Source organism: Brachypodium distachyon, chromosome 3 (genome assembly GCF_000005505.3).
Source record: "Brachypodium distachyon strain Bd21 chromosome 3, Brachypodium_distachyon_v3.0, whole genome shotgun sequence".
NCBI classification, from domain to species: domain Eukaryota; kingdom Viridiplantae; phylum Streptophyta; class Magnoliopsida; order Poales; family Poaceae; genus Brachypodium; species Brachypodium distachyon.
The window spans coordinates 9,780,815-9,792,449 of record NC_016133.3 but is presented as its reverse complement, the minus strand read 5'-3'; the positions used below and the strand labels follow the sequence as shown (position 1 = coordinate 9,792,449).

The 11,635-nt window shown below is 40.1% G+C and overlaps 1 protein-coding gene across 2 annotated transcripts; it reads right to left on the bottom strand.

Annotated features, from left to right (window-relative positions):
- Window positions 1-309: 309 nt before the first annotated feature.
- On the bottom strand, window positions 310-11,350 carry LOC100828107 (proline-, glutamic acid- and leucine-rich protein 1). 2 transcript variants are annotated; one of them, XM_024461872.1, is made up of 13 exons: window positions 11,017-11,350; window positions 10,251-10,367; window positions 9,315-9,382; window positions 7,536-7,635; window positions 7,383-7,454; window positions 6,894-6,953; window positions 6,588-6,717; window positions 6,318-6,508; window positions 6,008-6,195; window positions 5,647-5,774; window positions 4,070-4,416; window positions 1,427-1,661; window positions 310-1,253 (listed from the first exon to the last, which is right to left on the bottom strand). In XM_024461872.1, the coding sequence occupies exons 1-13, from the start codon at window positions 11,281-11,283 to the stop codon at window positions 520-522; spliced, it is 2,637 nt and encodes an 878-aa protein (XP_024317640.1). In that variant the 5' UTR covers window positions 11,284-11,350; the 3' UTR covers window positions 310-519. The 2 variants fall into 2 exon arrangements, with proteins under 2 accessions (XP_024317640.1, XP_010234184.1); XM_010235882.3 differs by having other exon boundaries at window positions 9,315-9,379.
- Between the last annotated feature and the right edge of the window lie 285 nt (window positions 11,351-11,635).

Sequence of the window (11,635 nt, the reverse complement as noted above, 5' to 3'; positions counted from 1 at the left end):
TTAAATACATTTTATAAGAACCACCTACATGGTTAGAGATCTAGGGTGCTTTCATAAAATGTGCTTTAAGTGATTAAAGGTTCACCTTTCATTTGATTCATTTATTTGGTATCGAGTGATTGGGATTAAAAGTTTTCAAACATCTTATTCATAAACTGTTTTCACCCTCATACTTTAGTAATTCTATATGTAATATGTATCAAAATCGTTACAACCCAATATCATTTTTCCCTATCATCTCCTTAGGCCACATCATCAAGCAAGAAACCTCCCACTCTATTTTTCACAACATCTCCTTAGGCCACATCATCAAACAAGAAACTTTGAATTTTGAATACCAGATCTACAGCAGATTCAGCACACCATGCGTTACAGTAAAGAAATTAAATCATGCAAGTTTCATAGGCACCGAAAGTAACAGAACAGAACATTATGGTCATTAAGGTCTACAATGTCATTATGATCTATAATTCTACGGTGAACTCAAAGGTCTCTCACAGCCACAGATAGTATACATGGCTAGTCGGAGTCCGGATCAGTGTCAACTATGTCTGGCATGGAGTCTTCCGACTCTGCGTCGGGCAAGATTGGTTTGCTGGGCTGGGTGAAGCAGGATGGCGAGCTCTCTGGTGCCTTATGGATGCTTGAAGCAACACCCTGGCCAGATGGTGCTCCACCTGAGGAACCCAGTTTGCCAGATGGTTCAGTCACAGTGAAGCTTCTGTTCTGAAGATGATCAACCTGGTGAGTGCGATTTTCCTCGGAAACTGGAGCAACTCCAGGTTTGCGTGTTTCAGGTAGCTTGGAGTAGATTGGAGTTGAAACATCATGCAAAATAGAAGGATTATCCACTTTGTTCAGCTTGTAAGTTTCTTCTGTGGCTAAATCCACCATACTGGCATCACTCTTGTTGTATGCCGGAACATCTTGTACAGCCTCTCCAAATGAATCAATTTGCGGATCTTCTTTGACAAGAGTGCTTTGCTTTTCATTGTGGAACATCCTGACCGCTGTTGGCTCAACATCCTTGGTGGATACCAACCAATCATCTTCATCCTCCATAACTTGACACTGGCCTCGAGATGGTAAAACCTTACATGCGCCAGCACCAAAAACTGCATTTTCTGGTGCACGGCAATCGAGTACAGGACCTGCCCTTTCTAGAGAAAGGGCCCGCGGGTGCGCAAGAACATCCAAAGCCAGCAAAGCACGCGAACAGAACTCTGCAAGCCCAGTGCCTATCTCTAGCTTCCCTGTAACACAGAAGATGATAGTTGTTAAATTTATGGATGTCTGGTATAAAACCCTAAAGAACCACTTCCCCACTCATTCCATACTGGCATAAATCATGAGTAATTGAATATACTTTATTATTGCTCTTCCTGCTGTCAGAAAGAAAAGAAAAGGAAAAGAGAAGACATTTAACCTTTTCTGAAGAGTTCAATTCCTTGGGCTAAATAAGGTGGGCGGGCATGAGGAGAAGAAAGAAAAGATGCCAGCAGTGCCTTCAAGGAAACAAGTCGGAAGTCTGATATGTTTTTGTCCTGCACAGTGGATGTCCTTTGCCCATATCCCACTCCCACGTCACAAGCACTTCTAGCTATGTTAATTAGGAGCAAGTCCACTTTTGCCCTCCAGCGGTCTGTCCTCAATGACCCCCCCTGAATTCAGTCAATAAAATGTACATCACATCTACTGTTGTAATCAAAGTCCAAACATTATATAAATCAGACTACTGTACCAACACAACCGAGATACACGCGACACTATCAAATCAACTGGAAAATAAGAATGACTAGAAATAATATTGATGAAATATGCGCTGTCAATAATTTATGTTAAAATAACATTTTGAGTACCTTTCTAGCATGGCCATAAAACTAAAAGCTATTTTTAACTGTCGTGTGATAACCCAAATTCATAAATTTTCAATTTGTCCCCAAGTTGATATGACAATGGTAAGGGCGTCGTTTCTTACGACTAAAGTTTTCGTTAGGGAGTAGATGCATGAAAATCATAGTTATAGTTAACAAGTTACAAAAGTTATAAAACATTATAGTATGCCTTAAATCGAAAATATAACTCGCTGTTGCCCGACAAAACCCACCTACGCCAAGTAATATCTTCACTTAACCTGCCTCTCCTTCATGCAGCCGCTTCTAGTTTTCTACTGCTCGGTCTTTATCCTCCTCATGCCTCAAGCTGCTGTGCTCCCGAGCTTCTTCCAGTGGCAAGAAGCTGCTCCACTCGTCTGCCTACTCAGGCTACTCTATTCCCCTGCTTCTCCCAGCGGCGACCAGCTGCTCCACTTCTCTGCCTCCTCAAACTGCTCCACTTGCCTGCTCGACCCAGCATCGACAGAGAACCGGAGCACCAATGAGGGCCAGCAGAGGCACGGCAGTAGTTTCCTCCTCTATACCGTTTTCCTCACCTCTCTTCTCCTCTCGACCCAGCTCCCCACCATGGTCCCCGTCTCTGAGCAGCTTCACCAACTTAGGCGCCATCACAGACTAACTTAAATGTCATTGGTGATTTTTTTCTTCTGGTTCATTTTGAGTTTGGTGACTCCGGCATTGAATCCCTTCAGATCTGTTGCAGTCCCAAACTACGATCTAGATCAATCTGGGTTGGGGTTGAAAGGCATCTTACTGAATCCGGTAACTACGGTGAAAGTAGCTTGGGCACAAAGAAAGGGAAAAATCTGCCTCTAAATCAACATTTATTATCTCGAACCACAATACCAGAAGGGCAAAATCGGTGTCCAATCATTGTTCTCATTCTGCTGATCTATTCGATGTTTAAATACTTCTACCAATCCCTATGGTCATCATAATTCAGAAGAAATAGACCATCTGAGAGAGGTCAGTACAATCTCTCCTCCAGCCAGGAAATCAAACAATGCTAGACTTATTTTGACAACATTGGGTTGCAAGATCAAAGTAGTGTTCACATGGATGTAAAGAAGCAGATGCTTGATATTGTTATCACAAAGATATTGTTGTCAAAAAGCAGAAGGAAAAGGAAAGGAAAACGAAGGAATCAATGAGGAGAAGCAGTGAGGTTAATTTAAATCACTCAGAGGGAGAAGGGACAAGTGATGATGATCAGTCAATTGTTAAGCAAGAAAGAGTGATGCACACATTCATTACACTGCTGGTGGGCAATGTAATGAACGTGTATATGATTTATTTATTTATTTTGATTAATGCGCAAACTTATATCTATTCAAGCAAAGGTGGCAGCTTACATTCCATATGTTGTTTGTGGATGTGTAAAGACTGTATCAGCAAGTTATCTATAATAAAAAATTCAAAGAACTTGATTTTGCACGAGTTGCTCGAATTCATACTTAAAAGTGTAGGTGACTCTGATATCCTAGTGACCTGCTATGTGAATTCATGTTTTTTAGTCCAGGAGGTAAAGAAGCTGGCTGATAAAAAGGGGCGCCGCAGAGCAAAACTTTGTGGCTCATATACTAGACAAAAAGGTCGAAGAATAGGGAATCGGGTTGTATGTTTCTATCACGCCCCTGGCTTTGTAACATAGTTGATTTGTGATAACTGTCTTCTATCCGGTACTGATAAATACTGATCTCTCTTAGGGAAATAAAATCCTGTTTCCAGAGATTAAGAACGGGTCGTTCAAGGTTTTTGGCTGCAAACTGGAAATATGTTTGTTTCCTTTCAAAATCCAGTCCACTATAGTTGCATCTTTATCTTCTTTGAGTTTTTTAAAATCCATGCTTTGATCATATCTAACAAGCGACACTATATACTCCATGCTTGATAGAGATAGTGGTCCTTTTGTTGTCATTTTTTTGCGACGATGGTACAGATAGTGGTTGCTTAGTATCTGAACTTTATTATTTTAAGGAAAAGCCAAAACAAGGCTGTTACTGGTAATTTGCTAAAAACTTGCTTAACCAAGCAACCGATATATCAGATGAAAACGGTTTGTTTGTCCCGGATATATGGATATACACAGAAGAAAGCATAACAACAAAGAGTCATAAGAAGAGAAGACATGAGCTTAATAGGCAGATAAAGAGGAAGATAAATTTTAGGCATACCACATTTAGAAGAATTTCCAATGCTTCTAACGCAGCTATTTTGACACTCAGTGGAGTCAACATTCTAACATTTGATGCAGTTTCAAGGGTCATCATTCCCTTCAATGTGTTTGGCATGGAAGAGTTTTTTCTTTTCTTTGGGCTGATTGCTGCTTTCTCCAAACCTGAGGCATGTGAGTTTTGAATTTGTGATTCTTGCTTCCTCTTCTTGGAGTAACTTTTTGACGCGGATTCATTGGTCACTTTTGATGGATTTGTGCTGAATAAAGTCATGTCATTTACACAACTATCATCCAGATCACCAACTGCATTGCTGACCATTACGTCAAGCAAGTGCAGTGACATCCCTGGTAAGAAAAGGCACCAATAATTCAGCAGTGAGTGCAACTCAAAATTGGCTAAAAGACAACCACGGCTATGCACCAAGCATTCATATGGATGCAATTGAAAGTATGACGCACATTCAACAAAGAAAAACATGAAACCATTGTTCAAGAAATTGGCCGATTCAGCGATTAATCGCTGATCGGCAGGGCACCATGTAGAATAATGGTAATCGTAGGAATTAATCGCTTGGGTCGATTAATCGGCCGATTTCCGATTAATCGTGGTGGGCTGATTAAATTTTTGTCCCAAAATACACAAAAGTTCTCCCCCTCCCTAATTATTCCCGTCCCATACCCATTTCCCCACGCTACAGGTGTGCCCTCCACCCTCTCCCTCTCTTTCTCCTCTCCTCTGCTGCTGCTGCTGCCGCTTGCTTCTCGGACCGATTAATGGTCGACCAATTAAACCGATTAATCGGTCCGAAATCCGATTAATCGCTAATCCCTACCCGACCGAGCACTTACCGATTACTGATTTCTTGAGCAATGCATGAAACAGACTGATGAAGGGAATGTGAGCGTGAAGTAAGTCATTCCACGTTTTGAAGACATGGAAGAGTGGTTAAACATGCTCATATCTCCAAGATCTAGCCTGCCGTTGGATGCACTACAACAAACACCCCAAGGATATTAAAAAAACTAGGTTCCAAGCGAGCATCACTTCCAAAGGGATTATATAAACTATATCCCTCTTAACCAGTAATAGTTATTCTAAGTTTGCTAACCGAACATACCAAAGATGAATTATTGGATGATGATGCATTTCAAAATTATGTCTCCAAAATGGTAAAGGGGAAAAGGAAGGAATTAGTGTTGTAACGCCATTCTGAATGAAGCACAAGCATGTTGATTGTTACTGACTCTGAAAACAGACGGTTTCAAAACTCATTTCCAGCCTAAGATTTCACAGTACTTCCATGATACAACCTCCATTCGTAAATTAGTTTTATCAAATCCATCATGACATGTATTTTCATAGTATACTTATTTGATATTCTAGATGTTGGTACACTTTTCTATAAACTTGGTCAAACTTGAAGATGTTTGACTTAGGACAAAGCTAGGACTTATATTTAGGAACGGAGGTAGTACAACCTAATTATGACTACAAAAACTTATTGTCACATACTATATCAAAAGATACCATCATGCAACTGTTAACAAATAAACAGGAAATGGAGAATCACCTACCAACACCCATGGAGGTCAGCAACAGCTGCACGATCCTGTAAACCTTTGTCCTCATAGTAGGCAACTTCGCAATTTTGAAGTAATCCATTACAAGCCGTACAATATTAGCAGCATGTGGCAAAAGTTGGCTGCAATATGAGGAAGTATACAATTAAGATATTCCTTTTCCGTTGCAGACTCAAATTCGAACCAACAAAAATAACCTCTATAGAAAGCCCAGTCTCCAAAATTACTTGGAATTCAAACTGTATAATAGTTTGTGTTCATGTGACTGTATTTTCCACTTATGATTAAATACTTGTGAAAAACATATGTGATATATGCCTTTGATAATAGTCATAAGATGCAATATGCATTGTACCTTCGTGTTGCTTTGATAGTTGCAGTAAGCAAATCCAAGAATGATGAATGCAATGATGGAAGCTCAAAACAAATAAGCTCTTGTTGCAAGGAAGTAGTTGAAGGGAACAACTTTTTGTGCAATGATCCATCAACTAACAACACCCTCCGTAACAGAGCTACCAAAGCGCGTATTGGAACATTGACCTTCTGAGAAATCATAATGAAAACAATGAGCTTAGAAAAGATTGTAATATGCATAATAGTAGCGTGCCAACGCCATTAGATAACAACTTACTGATAATGAACATGATGATTGGCTTTGGACAAACCTGAACCGGGTAATAACTAGTCAGCATCACGCAGCAGCAATGGACAAGGGCTGAAATGGTAGGAACAGTATAGACGCGAAATTTCTTAGTCACATGCAAATTTCCTCCAGACCGTGTTCCATCTCCGAACACTGGTGGAGGATCATTACCAGGTGGAACTAGTAACATCATAATCTCACGGCCTTTCGTTTCTACAGAAGTAATTGTTATAAGTCATTCAAAATGGTACTATTAAAACTGAAAATAAGAATAGCTCGTGTCATATATTACCTTCTTCAAGCCCCAGAAAAGCATCGTTCAACAGATTGTTTACCACAATAAGTATCTTTTGAATCATTAGCGACCAAGTGCCCTCAGATACTCGGACAGAAGGTAACAATGCTAAGGCCCTAGCAAATTTCTGGAGGATTGGAAGATACAAAGGCCGAGGTTGACATACACAAAGGGAAATTTCATGGCAAGGAGCAACAAAGAGTAGAAACTAAAATTGGATAGTGAACATAAGTGCATCCCTGCCCAGCCTTCTGTTAACATTACGTCAAAGATAAAGCATAAAGACATACATACACTACTCACCTTTGATGATTTTACATTGACTTCTGTACTCATAATCTTTGCTGCAATGGCAGATTCAACCTGAATTTTCAAAATTAATTACAAAAACTGTATGCCATGATATAACATAAAAGAAGAATAGTAGGGGATGTTCAAATGGTGGTAGTTTCAGAGGTATGTACTAAAAAGTGATGAGAATACAAGAAAAGGAACACATGATAAAGAAATTAAAAAAGGAACATGACAACTCTTGCATCCGGAGTCACTCTACATTTGAATAATAATTAAACTAGTAAGATAGGAGTAGGTCAGGTAAATCATGATGAAATATCTTCAAACTTTCTGCTCATATGATCCATCTACCCAGAAACCATTCTAAACACCTAAACTAACCTTTTCCTTTGAAGCTATTTAAACAGATTAACTTAAATTTCTTTCTCCATTCTGGAGACTCGGAACTACGTAGTTACATAGAATAGGAAATGTATTACAACATAAAAGTAAGCATACTCTGTTGTAGTGTCTATTTACAGATGAGGGGTACAACTTAATAACAGTCGTCAGCAAATCAACTGCTTCATCCTGAAAATACATACAGAAGTAAATATTTTGCTCTTGAATACTCGATACCAAAGACATAGCCTGTGAATTAGAAGACCATACCACAACTGGACCATTTTCATTTAAAAGTAGCAGTAATAGTTCAACAACTCTTCCAGCAAAGGATGATGCCTCTTTCTTTAAGTTCAAAAAATTTGCCAACCTAAGAAAAGAACAAAATATGTTGTTTTAAACTGAACAAAATAGTAACACGACAGAAGAAAGAGAACGCAATGAATAAATTATCAAATTTCAGGAAGACAAATGCAATAGTATAGGGCGGACAAGCTAAAAAGCAGCTACACAAAACAATTGAAACAGACTGGTATACTATATCTTGTCAGGATAGGATTTGCAATCTCTTGAAGGGCTTGTTAGAGTTGTATATGTTTTCTGTATATTTGATGTGTATTTTCCCCATTGTATAAGGGGTTTCCCGCAAATTTACCAGAGTTATATGTTTATATATACTGGCCCCTGGCCTCCAAGAATACAAGTTGCATATTTTCTCACATGGTATCAAAGCCAAGGGTTTTTTGCACGCGCAGCTCGTGCTTCTCTCCCAATTCAGATCATTTTTTCTTGCCGATTTCTTCTAGCAATCTCCGATAAATCGATCCCCATCTATAGTATGCTAATCAATCTCCCGTCCATACAAGGCTGCACATCGATCAAACTCCCATACGAGACTAGTGCTGATGCTGCTTATGATTAGGCCATCACTGACAACCGGGACACTCCAGACCCATATTGGACTCTGTTGACGGTCTACACTCTGTTTTGTACTTTTCTCTAGTATTCTGCCACAGTTTTCCTGAGATTGTGTGATTCTCTTCAGCCTTCTGATGATGCTCAATATCTGTTTGTGGCTCGCCAGAAGCACGCTCTTCAGTAGGGTGGTGACACCGTTGACAAGTTCTTTGCTCAGAACTTAGCTGTCTGGCGTCAGCTGGATTCTCTTTGCACCGCTGGTTGTCGCTCTTGCCCATGTTGCATGGTTGTTCATGTTGATCGAAGTGAGCCAGTATCACAGTATCCTTTTGATCTTCATTCAGAAGTGTGGGGTTCGTCTTCCTTCGTTTTGAAAGGGGGTCATCGCTACTATTACACTTGGATGAGGGGGGTGTTAGTTTTATATGTTTTCCGTATATTTGATGTGTATTTTCCCCGCTATATAAGGTGTTCCCCGAATATTACCACACTTGTACGTGTATATATACTGGCTCTTGGCCTCCATGAAATACAAATTGCATATATCCTCACAGGGCCAAGGGAGAGAAGCTCCCTCAGCATCAATGGGATACCAGGGTTTCGGCCACGGATGGTTGATCCTCAAAGTCAGCCATGGGGGATAAGCCTCGCAAGATCACCAGCTAAGGCCCCTAAATGAGCGCTTGGTGAGAAGAGGTATTGGGTCCAAAGACAGCCAGGAGGTTTGTCTGGAAACAGCACCCTTTAAAGAATGTGTGATAGCTTGGGCTGCACCCTCTAAAGAAACCTGACGCGCTAGCCACCCAAGTGTAGCTCGGTTCTCAAGAACATCTATTTTAAATGGAGCACAAATTGTTAGCAGGTGAGCATGCAGATTTGTTTTTTACTTGTCCCGCTAATCATTCATTACAAAATTATCCTCGAAAAACAAAATTAGCAGAATTACATGATAACACCAAGAATGTGGTTGCCACACATAATATTACAACCACATGAGGCATGGCACATAACTAATCTGTATAATAATGTACTGATTAATAGAACAGAAAATTTATAGTTACAAAATACCAACTATCCAATCATATGCTTGATTGCTTGAGCAAGTGAAAGGAAATATCATTCATGGCATACCTCACGAATAAATCAGACATGGAAGTACAAGAGACCGCAGTAACAAGTTCCAAGCTAGATTGTTCCTGCTAGGTGGAGAAGAGGACATATCAGCAAAATTATAACGCATGTCTGCATGATGATGTCCATCTACCACATAACTAAAACATGAATTCTCTTCAGGAATGTGAAGAATATGGATTAGATGAACCATAGAGAAGTATTATTTAAAAGTTCAATAACTTTTCCCAACATGTGGTTCTTTTTCTTGCGACTCCAACGAGCTTAGTGAAGCTATAAAGATAACCAATACTATATACATGTCACATGAATGATATACAATGGAACAGGTAAAACTGTAGGTTTAGAAAGATGCCATCATCAGCAAATTCAACTTCCAATATAGTTTTTCAAGAATAAAACTGTAGGTTTAGATCGATACGGATGACACGAATTGCATGACAGACCATGATTTCAGACTGACTGGTTGTGAGATGCACAACAAATGATGGTAGATTGAAATAAGAGCGAATGAACACTCGATAGTCAGAAGGCGCTGAGTGAACAGACTTAAATTAGCCCAAGGTTACATCAAATTTAGATGTATATGACTCTCAAGAAGAGTAAAACTACAACAAGGACAGAATTGTTCATCTGATTTCTGACAGGTTTAGTAAATCTAAACAATTTGTTGAAGTTGTATTATTATTGAAGCAGTTCGATAAATTAGTACAATTCTGTCAAATGTCAATCTTGTCTGGAATATCGCTACACTTCATGATACTTTCTGCATTACCTTCATGGTGTATAATTTGCTGAAAATTAGTTAGATCAAGCAACACTGATAAGTTATGTCAATACTGCAAATCTCTAGACAAAAAAACAGTAAAACATGGAGGGGGACTAGAACGAAGTGAAAACACAAATGTGAAGAACTTAGGAAACGATATGCACTACCTGCAAGTTTCGTAGAATCTTCTCAAACCAATCAGAGTATGATTGCAGAAAGCGCATATTGCTGCACTCTTGGAAAGTCACACCGAGAAAGCAAGTACCCAGCCAACAGCTGTATGGCTAAAGATTTCTCAAACAGAAGGAACAGAGGGACGACAATATTAGTAAACCCTCTGTGATACATCTGTTCGTTTTACACCGAAGGTTTAAAATGTCTAACTGCCAGAAAAACAGTTCTAGATGTTGAGATTAAAGATGGTGTATAAAACTATCTAACAAGATATCATATTCCATAGCTGATGATAACTTTTTAGAAGAGGTCAATGACAAGGACTTAGAGAACATCAAGTTGAAGCTCAGTATTACGATGATGTAAATACTTGTTAAGCAGGAGAATTCATGAAATAAGTTGGACACCATGACGACATTAACGAACGCGGTAGAAAACTAGCATAAATACTTGTCGAACACAAAACAACATGCTCAAGATAAATATATTTAATTTCCCCTTTCTCCCCTGTAAACTAATGCACGACTGTAAGTATTAAACACTGCTAAGTCCTGCTCCTCACTAGGATTTATCCAATCTTGTGCCAAAATACTTCCTATTGCATATTTCAATCTCACACATTGAACCGCTTAGAATTTCCATCTGCCAATAGAGAGATTTACTAGAAGTCGTCCAAATTTTTCGAAAATGAGTGCACGTTCTAACCCAAATTACACCAAATTAATAAAGTAGAGCGCAGAAGGTCAGACGCAAACATACCGAGTCGCTCGCCATGAGCTCGACGACGCGATCGACCCAGGAGTCCACCGCGGCGCGCCAGGCCTCGGCGAGCTTGTGGTCCAGTGCGTCCAGGTGGCTCTCGGTGAGGAGGCCGTGCGTGCGCACCGCCTCGAGGATGGAAAAAAGCTCCGCCGGCGGTACGGTACTCCCGGCCTTCGGCAGGCGCTCGCTGACCACTGCACGGAGCAGACGCGGCTTAAACCAGCCGTCGTTCATGTCCGCAAGGAAGCCGCCGGCGCCGGCCATCGCTGGCTGGTGGGGGTTTTTTTTTTTAGGGGGTCGGTTTGTTCGGCGGCGGGATGACTGCCTTTTTGCCTGTGCGAGGAAACGTTATTAGGGTTTTAGGGAGAGTGTGCTTCCGCGCCTACCAGGCTACCAGCCCTTCCGGATGGAAGCAGAGTGAAATTCGAAAGATCGCGGATTCCTACCGAAATAATCCCTCCGATTCATATGAGTCGTCGAAATATTACATGTATCTATCTATCTAGACGTTTTCTTAGTTATAAATACATCTATATTTGGGCAAATTTGAGACAATTAATATGGATCTGAGGGAGTATGAAACACGGGAATTATGTAACACAGATGTTTTAATGCT

Bases quoted from the DNA above. Each gene is read 5' to 3' on its own strand.
- LOC100828107 (XM_024461872.1), bottom strand. From the start codon at position 11,283: ATGGCCGGCGCCGGCGGCTTCCTTGCGGACATGAACGACGGCTGGTTT. The intron at 6,196-6,317 runs GTTTGTCCAAAG...ATGATTTCTCAG, and splicing joins CTAGTTATTACCCGGTTCAG to AAGGTCAATGTTCCAATACG. The intron at 1,662-4,069 runs GTATGCCTAAAA...GACTGAATTCAG, and splicing joins TGGAAATTCTTCTAAATGTG to GGGGGGTCATTGAGGACAGA.